This window comes from Lolium rigidum, chromosome 1, assembly GCF_022539505.1.
Source record: "Lolium rigidum isolate FL_2022 chromosome 1, APGP_CSIRO_Lrig_0.1, whole genome shotgun sequence".
NCBI lineage: Eukaryota > Viridiplantae > Streptophyta > Magnoliopsida > Poales > Poaceae > Lolium > Lolium rigidum.
In genome coordinates, this window is record NC_061508.1 from 353495274 (window position 1) to 353509780 (window position 14507).

Genomic DNA, 14507 nt, shown 5'->3' on the forward strand with positions numbered 1-14507 from the left:
ATGACTGGCCATGGCCAACCTCAAACACAGCAGGCTGCCTCCGTCCGCGGCAGAGTTCAGAGCGACGTCCCGGGCGGCGCCGGTGGCGTCAGAGGACAGCACGGATGAACACATGGTACCTGCCTGATGCGGTGATGGCCTTTCCTACCTCAGGTTTTTAATTCCTTCGTTGACACATTTTTTCCATTCTTGCAGGCACTAGCTGAAATTAGAGACAGATAGACGAGATGCAAGCAGCTGCAAAGCTTTGCCTTCTGAACCATGCGAAATGAATAGAACTGCACCCGCACCTGTACTCACAGAATGACACCAAGTATGAAGTGTAGCTGTAAAACATGCAGCTTCAATGTTTTGGATGAGCTGCAACCAAATTTGTGGACTACAAAATAAACAAAAGACATGCACAAGCATGGGAGTCACATTCCAGCTGATGCTGATACCTCACAACCGTAGTCGCATTTCAGATTTGCATGGTCTAGAACAGGTCACAATTCAAGATTCACATACAGCAATACAAACATGAAACCGGAACAACCACTAACACTTGCTGACGAGCTTTAGACAGCAAATCCATCCATCCGAGACGGTCTGACGATAAACCAACGCATTACATTACACATTCAGACATGTGTCTGTGCACCAAATCCACCAAAAATATTCTAGATAGAGAACCAGATGTCGTACTGGAGTTCACAGCACCGCCTTGCGGCCATCCTATTCTGCTGGAAAGAACCACATCGGAAAGCCCGGTCTGTGGTTGCCTCGACGTCTTCCAATCAACAGTTCGCTCACGGTCCCATCCTTCAGGCTGTAAACCTGCGAGCGATACGAGAAGTTGTCGTTTTCACCTGGTAAGAAGTTTGGACAGAACTGATCAAGGAAGTAGATATGGTCCGCTTTTGGGTCACTCTGCCCAGGTGCAGAGATGGACTGGCTGCTTGATAGGCTGATCAGTATACTGAATGCTCCCAAGCTCTCAATCTCCTGCCAGGTCCAATTTGAAGGATCCAACTGAAAGACCCTAACTGCAGTCAGCTCCTCCCAGTTGAGTGTGAAGTATCTAGATACAAGCAACAAGCCGCCGCCACTGGATCGGACAAGGTTCAGCTGCCTATGAGTGTTGTCGATTTCAGGCAACTCCAGGGCCATGCACATTCTCACCTCACAGAGGACCGGAAAGAAGCTCATATTTGGACCAAAATCAATTTGGAAGATGGATTCTTGATTGTTGCCAAGAATAATCACCTTGTCATTTAGGAACTCCACATCGCTTCCAACAGTAATGAACTCGGCTGAGCAGATATACCAAGACGACATACCAGGTGTACTGAAGACGATGTGCTGCTCTCCCCTCTGTGTTGCTAGGCCGACTATGTTGCTATCAGCAGGGCTTGATGACTGAGACAGGACAACTTTTTTCAATCTCAGGCTACTTGTTTTGACAGGTTGGTAGAAGGTAAATTGTCCATTGCCATCTACAATTTGTAGGGAACCAGAGAAAGCTTCCTTGTCAGAAGAGCATGGACTGGGTAAGATGAAGTCGTTTCCTTTCATGGGATGGATCAGATAACACAAGCTGTGTGGCAAAGCAAGATCTCCCTCAGGGTTCCACTCATCATAAGCAAACACAGCCCAGTTTCCCAGGGATCCCAAGCAAGTCACCTCATGGCCGGGAGGGTGGGGCACGCGAGAATTCATCGCGAGAGGCGCGGACCGGAGACCATTGGCGAAGCAGTTGCTGATTGTAAAATCAGCATTCACGATCAAGGGGAGAGGTGGGTTGACGCACTGCCTTGTAGAGCTACGCCAGCTGTGGGATACGCTCTCTAGGGAACATCTATCGGTCCAGGACATTAGCTTGGAGATAATCAGACAATCTACATCAGTAGGGAGCTCCTTGAGCTCAGCTTCACCTTCAGGTTTGGTACCATCTGTCGTCACTCGCTGGTGCTTGGGAAGCTCAGCCGGAATCTCAGCGACGGCTCCCTGCAGGGGTAGTTCTTTCAGCACTTGCTGCCTAGGGAATTCACCAGTCTGTTCCTGCAAGTCTGCAACCGAACGAACAGACAGAGTAGTTTAGGAATACGGTCGAGCACCCTATGTGCGTTTATCACAGAACAAACAGACACAGTGGTTTAGGAATATGGTCGAGCACCCTATGCGCGCTTATCACAGCGACATGATTCACCGCAACATACCTTTGGCGCCCGTCGTCGAAGAGATCCTTGACCGGCGGCGCCGCCAACTGCCCAGAAATCCAAGGCATCCGGGCGGTGGTGCTCCCGCCCCGGCCCCGGCCGCGTCACCGTCACCGTCCCCGTCCGCACCACCACCACCACCACCCCTGGCCGGTGGGAGCAGGGCACGGTCCTCTCGCTCACCGGCGTGGCCTCTCGCGTCCGGGTCATCTGGGAACATGCTGACGAGACGCGGACCTCCCGCTCGTCGCCTCCGCCGGCCCCGTCCTCCGCCGCTCCGAACCACCGTGTGTGTGTGAGGCTTCTCAATGTGGCTGGCGATCAGATACGTTGCGCGCCGCTCGATTTAGCTTGCTTGCGATCTGGCCGTCTGCTGGAGAAAGAATTTTGGCAATCAGCCTTCTTCTCTCACTAACAGTTGGGTCCCAAAGGAGGTTGTAGTCGTTTCACCATCATCAGAAAAAACCACTTTATTGCAATTCACTTTGGGGATAATTTAGTGCAAACTCCCCATGCCTCGGTCGATGATTGGGCACAATCGAACACCACCATCTCCACGACCACGATGGCTGCACATTGAAGGCATGGTGACCAATTAGATTTGGGCCGCACACGAGCTTTATTGAAGGGGAAGTAGTGATGCAGCCACCGGCCGTCTTCGACCCTGCCCACCGGAGCACCGCAACCACCAACCACACCGCCGTCTACCACTAGAAGACACTCCGGTGCTATGCCCCGACCACATCCATTTGACATGTGGGCTGAACATATACCTAGATTAGACCTAACCCTACAACTATTGCCTTACAAAGGAGGCCGACGTCCTCATCCAGCTCTACAAAAACAAGCGCGAACATCAGCGGCGAGAAGGACTAGACTCGGAGGTCCCGAGGCGATTCTGAAGAAGAGGTGCAGAGGAGGTTTCGAGAGGGGAGGAGAAAGAGTGGGGTCGTAGAGAGCTTGGTTGAATACTTTCAAATCTCTAAACCCAACTCCTCCCTGGAATTTTGTCCTAGTTTCCTAGTCAATCCAATGCATCCACCTCTTATTTTGCTCATCACCCCACCCAAAAAAATCCGAATAATTGGAAGGCGGTCCTGAGTTAGTCCTACTAGTAGAAAATTTAGATATTCCCATGTTTTATGTTGCTAAGGATTGATTGAAAGACCGACTTGATGAGAATTTCTTTAGCCCCACTAGACATATATTGTTCCGCCTAATCAATAGTTCGCTTTCAAAGAGCGCTGCAGCCCATCCCTCCCTCCACCATCGCCCCCTCCCATCCCATTTTCTCCCTTCCCACCTTCGCCCTGGGTCGTCTCGCGCGAGGTGGACCTAGGTGACGACCCGAACCCAAGAAGAGGTGGCCCGTCTTCCTCCTCCTGGCCGTTGCCGCCGTCGGGGTCAGTGGTGGCATCCGCGTCCGGCTGCAAAAGGAAGGGGCGGTGGTGGCGTGCCCATGGACTCCCCTTCGCGCGGAGGCGGGGTCTTCCATGGGCGACGACGTTGGATGGCGGGTCTGGTGGCGGTGGCCTTCGGCTACTTCACCTAGATCATGGCGGGAGACGTGGTGGTGTGGCGGAACTCAACGGGGAAAGGGTTGCAGCGGGATCGCTGCTGACCTCCACCGGTCGGGTTGGATGAGGAAGATGGGCCGCGGTTCCCAGCCATGGCGGCGGCATGGTGGCCGGCCGTTCTGGCTTTCATGGTGGTGGTCCTAGGGTTCTTCTTTCGCGAAGATGAAGAATTCTGGATGCCGATCTTTCTTCATCTAGCCGGAGTGATAGGTTCCGGAAGGCTCCAACAACGAATGGAACAGTGCATCTTTTGCCTGTAGTTCACAGGATTGGGTGTATTCAGTCGTGCGCACCCATGCTTTTATTCCGACCGTTTGGTTCCGGAGGGAGCGGCGCGAAGCTCTCTTCTGTGTTGACATCAAGAGACTTTTGGTCCATGGTGAAGTCTGAAGCAGAGAATTTCATGAAGGCGGGATTGGGGGATTAGCTATGTTTTGAGAGCGGGCACTATCTTCATGAATGTCATCTTCATTGCCTCCTCCAGATTGGCATATGCATGCAAACAGGCGGGAGGGGTGAGGAACAAAATCAACGAGATCAGGTTGGATCTGTTTACCTCCTTCCATCGCATTGCTTGCAGCCGACGATGATGTTGACGATGCCATCGAGATCAGGATCTTGCGACCTCCAATTCCCACAGACGGCGCCAATTGGCGATGGATTAACTCGTCAATGACTATGTGTTGTAGACTTAGGATTTCGTGGAAAGTAGAGGGCAAGTAGATCTCGAAGGTTTCAGCCGAACAAAGGTGCTCAACTTAATATTACGGTGGCTAGGATTTCAATGATTCGATCCTTTCTTCGTCCTCAGCTACCCCTTTATATAGGAGGCGAAGCCAAGGCCTTTCTGTGTCATACAAGTACAAGTTTATTGGGCCGCACTGGGCCTCTTCCTATATTCATTACAAGTTTCCTATAATAACTCTACTTTCCTAATCTGAATATCTTCATCTTTCTGGGCCTCCTAAACTTCGAATCCACGGGCCATCTGCTCCAATAATAAGCCAATGGTATGTATGCGTCATGCTCCTTAGGCATACCTATGTCACAATGGGAGTGTCATGTTTCCCGCTCCGCGGAGAAATGAATTGGGTGCCGACCTATGTGGGGGAGAAACTCTCTAGCGATCTCTCCTGAAAACCTAGCATCATCTCCAGCTTTGCCTTCTTCATAGACCGATTTCCCCTCCTCTGGACGGCCTTGCCAGTGTCAAGAGGGGTGGAGAACCCGAACTATGTCTGGAAGTTTTAACAAAAGTAATAATTTCATAAATTATGTTAGGAATTTGATATCCGTCTTTTTTTGGCATCCGCCTCAATGGAGATGACATCATCTATAGTAAGTGCCCTTAGGGCAACGATGATTCTGTAGTTTACTTCGGGGTGTTCTGTGTTATTGTGCTGGGACATGCGTCGCGCCTGGTTGCTTCATGCAAGTTCCAACGTCATGATCTTTCGCCATAAATAGATGTCAGAAGTTTATCAAAATTTGCATGATCTTACACTTAGACACGTTCCAGTGTATAGATACATCCAAATTTAGATAAAAAGAAATTACATCTTTTTATGGACGGAGGGGTACCTGTCTTTGACTCTTGTATGATGATCATATAACTGATGCGGAGAAGAAACTTTGTAAAAAAAACGCTGTTTCAAATCCCCCCTGATAAAACATAGCTCTTTCCGATTCCAACGCATCTGCAGAGCCTGAATCGGATCTGTTCACGTATGTTAAGGGTACTATATAATCTACTTGATCGATGTCGCACCGTAAGTCCAGGAAAACCGACGCCGTGATGAAAGCAATTTCTACCTGCTTCGGGGGCCAGCAGGCTCGACGACGGCGGCCTTGCTCGAGTCAGGGTCGCCATCAGGTGGTAGGGGCGGCGCGTCGGGTCGCACGGTGGGCTCGCAGTCACTGGCCACGTAACGTAGCACCACCAGAGGCGTCGAGCGAACAGCCAGCCGGCGCCACCGACCAACGGGACTGGTCGGGGCTGCCAGAGGACCTGCTGCTGGCTGCCATGGCGTCGATGGAGGTCCTCGACGTCCTCAACTCCGGGGACGTCTGCTCCTCCTGGCGCGCTGCGTGCGCCCAGTTCTGTCGCCTCCACCTCCACGCCAAGCCCAACCCGCCTCCCTGCCTGCTGCACGCCCGTGCCGCCGACGGCGCCGCCGCGATCTACTCCCCATCAACCGGCGCCACCTTCACCTGCCGCGGCGGCGGGTTTGCGGTTGCGGGCTCGGCGCACGGGTGGGTGTTCGCCGTTGACGATGCGACGGCCAACCCCTTCCTCTTCAACCCTCTCACGGGCGCCCGGACCGCGCTCCCGCCCCTAGCCACGCTCGAGCGCGTCAAGGGCACCTCCCTGAACCTCGACGGCACTGCCGTGTACGACGTCGACCACTATCGTCCGACGAGCGCCGCCACCGCTGCGATGGGCGTGGAACCCGTGACCGCAAGGAGGGCGCGAGACTGGATGTTCCGTCGCGTCGCCATCTCCGCCGCCGGCGTCGTCCTCCTCGTGCACATGCCGCACGGCGAGGCATCGTACGCGCGGCCGGGAGACGAGCAATGGACCTCGCTCTCATCCGTCCTGGCATCCTTCATGGCTTGCCCCATCATCGGCGTCGTCCACAACAACAACAACGGCCTCTTCTACCTGATGTGCCAAGGCGGCACCATCTTCTCCGTAGACCTCGCTGGACCGGTGCCGGCGGGGCGAACCATCTCGTACCTGATGAGGGAGTTGCGCCCTAGCTATAAAAACTCCTACTACGTCGTTTTCCGCGGCGACGAACTCCTGGTGGTGACGAGACACCTCTCGCTGTCGAGGCCTCGAGCGGGGGAGAAGGACGTGTCCACGACGGACATTGTGATCGAGAAGATTACTTTTGAGCTGCCAGCGCTGGCCAGGTTGCCTGGCGTCGGGGACGATTACGCCTTGTTCCTTGGCAACAACGAGCCGATGTGCCTTCCGGTGAAGGACTATCCCATGCTGCGGCCCAACTGCGCCTATCTCGCCGACGACAGCGAGCAGCACTTCCCGCCTATCACGCGGCAAGACGCCGGTATATGGGATTTCAGTAGCGGGAGAATGCACAAGTTCGGTAGCCAACTGCTGCAGCCTTGGCTGGATGAGCGACCTCCTATTTGGATCACCCCCTCTCTTTACTAGCTACCTACCTACTCCTCAGTTCTAGCTTTGTCCAGATCATCGAACTAGTTGAAGTTTGAGCAAGTTTATACAAGTATCAACATCTACAACACCAGTCGATCAGTTTTATTAAATTCATCAGTCTGTAGAACTTGGTGGTCAAACTTTGTTTGACTTGGAACAAAGATAGAACATTGGTTATAAAACGGAGAGTGTCACTTCCGGAGTTGGTTCGTATACTTCGTATCCTTTGGGCGACGCAAGTATGTGTAGTTGATATGCCACACGGATAAATACTTGGGACTGCCCCCACTGGTTGGGGTAGAGAAAACATACTGTTTTCAGCGCCTTATAGACAAAATCTGCAGCAAGTTGATTGGTTGGAACGAAAAGCTTTTATTTCTTGGACGAAAGGAAGTGTTGAAAACATGCTATTCCATCTTATGTCACTACCGAAAAAACAAGCACTGCCGTGCAGCCACTCTTTGCCGTGCGCCCCCGCACGGTAAAGAAATGCACCCAGGAAAACGCACGGCAAAAAAACGGCACACGGCAAAGGCCAACGCACGGCAAAGAAGACATGCACGGCAATGGTCGAAGACAGCGCACGGCAAAGAGCCTTGCACGACAATGAACGAAGACAACGCACGACAAAGATTTGAAGTACGGCAATGGCGCTTGGCATTACCGTGCCTTACCCTTTGCCGTGCGCTCGGCTGGGACGCACGGCAACGCCGCCTTTGCCGTGTGTTCTTCCCTTTGCCGTGCGCTACATGGCAGATTTCTTTGTTTTTCTTTCTATTTAATTTCATTTAATACTTATATTTATTTTTTCAATTAGTTTTACTTTTTGTTGACAATTTATTATAGTGTTACTTAAGACAATGTGTATATACCCATACTATTTGCAATACAGCAAGTACTCTCCATCTTCACCCCTCCCCCCACGTATATCAGGGTTTCGGAGCAATCCACGTTTCGGAGAATCTGCAAAGTGTTATCGCACGAATGTGAGGAAGGTCACACCGGGGTGCTATTTTTGCACCATTACACCTTCCACCACACTTTCACACATATCATAGGTTCACATGCAAGATTTGGTGGGATTCTGGTGCTCCGGCGATTATTCTCCGCCCCTCCCCCAAAAGAACGATATGTGTGCCCCGGCGGGTCTACCCCCTAGATTTCTCCGCGCGAGGTTCCACAAATGTACCTTTTCATTGTTTTAGGTTTGTTTAGGACATATACACATAAAAAACCAAGCTTGGAACCCTTTGGCACATGCTAGCCTCCGGTATACCCGCAGCCCCATGAGCAACCCTTCTCGGTAACTTGTTCTTCAAGACAATCTTCAAAAGTGGGCATACCAAGGTTCCCATCCAATGTCAGTGATAAGAAAATATCATCCATCGCGTTGTCTTCAATAAGGTAGTTCACATGCGCTGACGATACTTAGGCACATTATTCCAAGAACAATTGCCTTGATCTATTGGTTAGGGTTAGGGTTTACGGTTTACGGTTAGGGTTACAGTTATGGTTAGGGATTATGGTTTAGGTTTACGGTTACGGTTAGGGTTTAGGGTTAGGATTTAGGGTTTTGCAGGTCCCGTGTGTGGAGCTGCAGTTCCATTACTCAAAGCCTCCCTAGTTATCAGAATCATTCCCATCACTCGCACCACATGAGACAACCTTCTCGGTAAATTGTTCTTCAAGAAAATATTCAAAAGTGGGCATACTAAGGTTCACATCCAATTCTGGTTATAAGAAGATATCATCCATCATGTTGTCTTCAACAAGGTATTCCACATGCGCTGACGGCACTTAGGCACCTTATTCCAAGAAGAATTGCCTTGATCTACTCGTTAGGGTGAGGGTTAGAGTTTAGGGTTAGGGCCATTATCACATTAGCCATCCTTCTCGGTAATTTGTTCTTCAAGATAATCTTCAAAAGTGGACATACCAAGGTTCACATCCAATTCTAGTGATAAGCAAATATCATCTATCGCGTTGTCTTCAACAAGGTAGTCCACATGCACTGCCGGAACTTAGGCACATTATCAAGAAGAATTGCCTTGATCTACTGGTTAGGGTTAGGGTTAGGGCCATTATCACATGACCACCCTTCTCTGACTTGGTCTTCAAGTCAATTTTCAAAAGTGGGCATACCAAGGTTCCCATCCAATTCTGGTGATAAGCATATATCATCCATCACGTTGTCTTCAACAAGGTAGTCCACATGTGCTGACGGCACTTAGGCACATTATTCCAAGAAGAATTATCTTGATTTGCTGGTTAGGGTTAGGGTTAGGGCCATTATCACATGAGCCACCCTTCTCGGTAACTTGTTATTCATCAAGACAATCTTCAAAAGTAGGCACATATACTAAGGTTCCCATCCAATTCTGGTCATAAGCAGATATCATCCATCGCGTTGTCTGCAACAAGGTAGTCCACATGCGCTGACAGCACTTAGGCATATTATTCCAGGAAGAATTGCCTTGATCTACTGGTTAGGGTTAGGGTTAGGGTTTAAGGTTAGGGCCATTGTCCCATGAGCCACCCTTCTCGGTAACTTATTATTCATCAAGACAATCTTCAAAAGTGGGCATATATACCAAGGTTATGTAATATCCCAGGTTTAGAGGCTACAAAATGAGAGAACACCAAAGTGTGCATTGCATTCATGCATATAAAATCCGGGGAATTTTCGCAATTTCAAATAAAACTTGTCACAGTAACTGAAGTTTCACTTGACTTGCTGGAATTGAAGTAGATCATTTCAGTCAAGCGCTATAAACTTCACTGTGATCTTTGCTAAAACCCTGTTTTGGGTAGAGATGATTTGATCTATGGACTAGATCAAATGGAATTAGCTTTACAACAAACAACACCTTAGGTAAGGGTCAACTACAAGATCTTATAAAAGATTTCAACCTGACATTCCTTACAACAACACATGAATAATTGTTCAACCATAAATCCAAGAACACAATTAATCAAGAAACTATTCTTTACTTATCTTTCCATGTATTTTACTAAATAAATATTCTTACCATGATCCACATGGTATATTCTCAACCACAATATTGAACCCAAGCCAATGACATTCATATTCATCTTTATCAAACCTTGACTATTCAATCTTGTCCATTCAAACCTATTTCTACTAAACATTAGAGAAAGAGAGGACCATCCATGTGTTTATATTATCCATTGAGTAGAACCATAGGTTAATATTCAAACCCTATCTAAGTGAGGTAAGTCATTGATACTAGCTAAGGCTATAAGAAGTACAAGTCAAGTACTAAACCCTACTTGACCTAGTCAACACTTGATGGTAAGTAAGAACCTGTTTTATTACTGATCCAAGAGAAGCAAGTGTTGTGATCATTACACCCTGGTAATGATCCTAAACCCTAGAGGAACCCTACCTATCCAAGAGAGCTCAAGCTCAAAGTGTAGACTCAAGTATATTGAGCAATACTTGATCTTGGAGAGGAGAACCATGTTTCACTAATGAGCCAGTAGGGGGCCAATACCCGTCATCATTACAAGTTGGGTAATGAGCATATACCCTAAGAATCTAGGTGAGTGTGATGAGAGAAATAGTAAAGAAGTGATTAGTGCGGAATAAGTGGATCATGTCTAATACATGATCTTACCTTGTAGATTTAAATGATAAGATAAACCTATGTGATAAGTAGATACCATCCATCACATGAAATGATAGGTAGAGCACTAGAAATTAACCTAGATCATTCCTCATATCATGAGTGGAGGATTAATGGCATTAACTTAAACCTTGCTTATCCAAATACTTGGGACAGCCCTAGAATTGCCTTGATTAATGAATCCTAACAAAGTGAGGAGAATAACCCTAGCCAATAAAACATAACCAAAGCTTATGTCCATATCCTAATCCTGGTTGTGTATCACTTGGGTGATCACAATTAAAACCCTAGACCACATTTGAATTCCAATACATGTATCACTTAGGATTATAAGTAGAACCCTGTCATACCTCATGCCTATTTATATTTCAATTAGTGAAGCATCACCAAAACCCTAAACCATTCCACAAGGAATCCATGCATAAAACCTAACTTGTGCATCACAAGTATAAACCAAGGCATATATACCTAAAGCCTAATTGCCATTTAGTGATTAGTGTAAAACTACTATTAAACCCTATACTTCCATCTTAGTGGCTAAATTTGTTAAGTATTACTTAACTCAAATATTTATTTAAAAAAAATGCATGACCTATGAGAATCAAATAATTTGATTAGGAGTGTCAAATCAATGTGTTAAGAAAACCATATTAATAACCTTAGAATAAACCTAAACTAAATTCCAAGCCATGAGAAAAATAAGCACATAAAATCATGCCATAAGATCTTACTCTTAAATAAGAAACCCAGTATTAATATTAGCCTAGTAAATTAATTCTTTACAAAAGAAATTCCAATTAAATCAATTCTATAATTTCGTAAGTGAAGAAACTCTCTGAAAAATAATTTGAACACTTCAAAATCTAATTATTAATCATATCTATATAAATTATTTCTTGTCCATAATATTAATGCTTATTTGAAATGCTAAAACAAGGGATCTTAAATAAACACTAAAGTATTATCATTACTTGAGATAGTTAGTGGGATTTAATTAGTTTAGTCCTGCAAAATAAAATTGAATTAAAAGTGGAATTCAAAAACAGAAAATATATAAAAACATAAAATATAAATAGAAAATGAAAAGAGAAAATAGAGAGAGAGAGAGAGGCCTTACCTGGCAGGCCGTAGCAGCCCACAGAGCAGCCCAACGCCAACCCAGCAGCATCCCATGGCGTGGCCCAGCCCCAGTCCACCGTACCCCTTCGGGAGATAAGATCAAAGAAGATGAGCGTCGTCTTCCTCTCACGGGAGCTTGACAACACGATGAGCTGAGCCACGTCCCGGCCGTCTTTGTGGACTTTGCGAGCACGTCGCCGACCGTGAGGAGCCTATAAATACCCTCGACGAACCCTGGTTTCCCGTTTCTTCTTTCCTCCTCAAATTTCTGGAAAAACCCTAACCCTAGCCTTGCCAGCCATCTCTTCTCGCCGCGTCTGGAGCATCCCCGCGTCTCTCCATCGACACCATCGTCACCACCATCCTCGACTTGCTCAGCCTGAGCAAGGAATCGAGCTGGGGCAATCCACAGCGACCACGGCGAGCTCATCGTCTCCGATGCCGGGAGGAGACCATCCAGTCGATTGCGACCACCATAGAACACGCTGTCAAGCACTCGGTGCTCCTGGTGAGCCACTCGTTCCGCTGATGCCCTCGGCCAGCTCAATTACGCTTCATATCATCGCCGCACCATGAGCCTATGAGCACTGCCGCTTCGCCTTGCCGCCGATCATGCTCCGGCGACCATTAAGTAGTGGTGATAGCATCATTAGCTTTCTTATCGCGTGCTGAAGAGAACCGTAGTCCCCAATCGTCCGGGGGAGGCCCGAATCGCCGGCGCCAACCACGGATGACCATCGGCAGAGAGCTCTAGGGACACGTCCACGATTTTGACCTGGTCCACGCTCGCGTGGCGTCTGACGTTGACACTGGTCCACCAATCAGGGACTAGGGGTAGGATCTGTCTCTGATACCTTTAGTATTTGGCATCTAATTCAAAATTCCAGAAAATCACTGAAACATTATCAAAATAAATAAAATTCATTTAAGCTCAGTAAAATATAAACAAGATATCAAAATGCTCACAAAAATAAACTCTATTCAATAAAAATATAATATAAATTTTTTTGTGATTTTTTTTACTTATTTTAGCCTTTATTATTTTATGCCTTTTCTATTATCCTTAATTCAAATAAAATTTATTAATTAGTTTAGTTTCAAAAATAAATAAGATCTAATCAGTAAGTAAATAAAATGTTAAGATTGAATTTCTTTATCATATTTCATTAAATAAAATATTAGTAGTAAACCCTAAAGTGCAATTTACCATTTACCATTTTCTTTAAATAATAATAAAGTAATAAAATGTTTAAAATTAATGTTATTTATATATATAAAGTTATTTATTTATTTGAACCTTTTTTAAAAAAATTATTATTTTCAAAATTCAATAACAACCATAAAATACCAAATCCTGAATTAAATCGTGAATAGTATTTGTCTTAATTCTTAAACCCTCTAATAAAATGTTAAGTTTATTATTGATTTTATTTCAAAGTACTTATCACATTAACTCTAGTACCAATTATTATTTTAAGAATTGTATCATAATTTAGAAACCCTAATTCTACTATAAGTAAGGACCTTGATCCCATTATTTTATGTGATCATCCTAAACTAGTTTCAATTCCAAAATCCTAGGGGTTTATCACATGTGATCATATGAACTTCACCTTTAGAACCTTAATATGCAATAAATAAATGCATGCTCATGATCTACTAAAATAAAACTAGGACAATTCACATGAAGTCATCATTTCATGTCTTTATTCTTGAAAAAACCTTATATGATCCACTAGTGCCACTTTGAGGCAAACCCTAACTTGTTACTCACATATTAACATCATTGATCACCATTATTAGTACCACACCATTGGAATCAACCTCAAGTATCATACCCTAATAGAACCATGGTGATCAACCATAATACCAATCTAGGATAGCAATTCACTTTACATGCTCTTATTCAACTAAACCCTACTTGAGACATAATAAACCACCTAGCTTAGAAACCCATTAGTGATTACTTAGTAAGCAGATGAGAAGTCATAGTAAATCTAATGTTTTAGCACCACCTTGATAACTATCCTTTGATATGATACCTATGATCAACCATAGTAATAAATCTGCCAATACTTGCTGCATATAGACCCATCTTACTTAGTAATCAACTAGTTCCTAATTAGTGAACTAAATAAATCCAATAGTAAACCCTAGAAGCACACAGTTCCTATTGGTAGTAGTTCTTATTCTTTATTTATTAAACATGTTCTTCAAAAGTTATTTTTTGAAGTAAATATCAATCAAACCATAGAATCCAATAGTTATTACTTGAAATAGTTCTTATTTATTATGTAACTTGTTCTTCAAGAGTTATTCTTTTGCTGTACAGAATAAATATCACCAACCATGCACTGTAGCACTTAAAATTGACAACTGCCCTTTACATATTAATCAACTACAATTCCTTTGTGTGCATGCTTGTTATGATGCATTATTCCACTTGTTTATGATGCTCAGTTAACCAAACCCTAATAAGAACCTTGTTTGAGAACCATTCTAAAAGTGCAACACACCCCAAATAAATCTTTACAACTCACCAATCCTAAATCATCGGGATTAAGTTACGCTCGGGATGATTGCATCTCATATTATGCATTATAGCATCTTTGCCAGTTCTTTAAACATTGTCCTTACCGGACGATGATGGTATTTCAGCATTTGGAGTTATCACGTATCGAAGCTTTTGCCTGCATAAGCTTGCAGTCAAGAAAGGTAAGTTCATCGCTTGCTCATGTCATTTGATTATTTTTATCAAACTATATGCAAAGTACTATACTTATCA

At 45.5% G+C, this 14507-nt stretch overlaps 2 protein-coding genes across 2 annotated transcripts; one reads left to right on the plus strand and one right to left on the minus strand.

The window, feature by feature from the left end:
* Window positions 1-428: 428 nt before the first annotated feature.
* LOC124665367 lies at window positions 429-2418 on the minus strand. The gene is made up of 2 exons (XM_047202781.1): window positions 2199-2418; window positions 429-2048 (listed from the first exon to the last, which is right to left on the minus strand). Exons 1-2 carry the CDS (start codon window positions 2416-2418, stop codon window positions 715-717), a joined length of 1554 nt encoding a protein of 517 aa, XP_047058737.1. The 3' UTR covers window positions 429-714.
* A 3116-nt stretch (window positions 2419-5534) lies between these two features.
* On the plus strand, window positions 5535-6953 carry LOC124665378. The gene has a single exon (XM_047202792.1). It carries the CDS (start codon window positions 5535-5537, stop codon window positions 6951-6953), a length of 1419 nt encoding a protein of 472 aa, XP_047058748.1.
* The last annotated feature ends 7554 nt before the right edge of the window (window positions 6954-14507 follow it).

Bases quoted from the DNA above. Each gene is read 5' to 3' on its own strand.
- LOC124665378 (XM_047202792.1), top strand. From the start codon at position 5,535: ATGTCGCACCGTAAGTCCAGGAAAACCGACGCCGTGATGAAAGCAATT.
- LOC124665367 (XM_047202781.1), bottom strand. From the start codon at position 2,418: ATGTTCCCAGATGACCCGGACGCGAGAGGCCACGCCGGTGAGCGAGAG. The intron at 2,049-2,198 runs GTATGTTGCGGT...GTTCGGTTGCAG, and splicing joins TTCGACGACGGGCGCCAAAG to ACTTGCAGGAACAGACTGGT.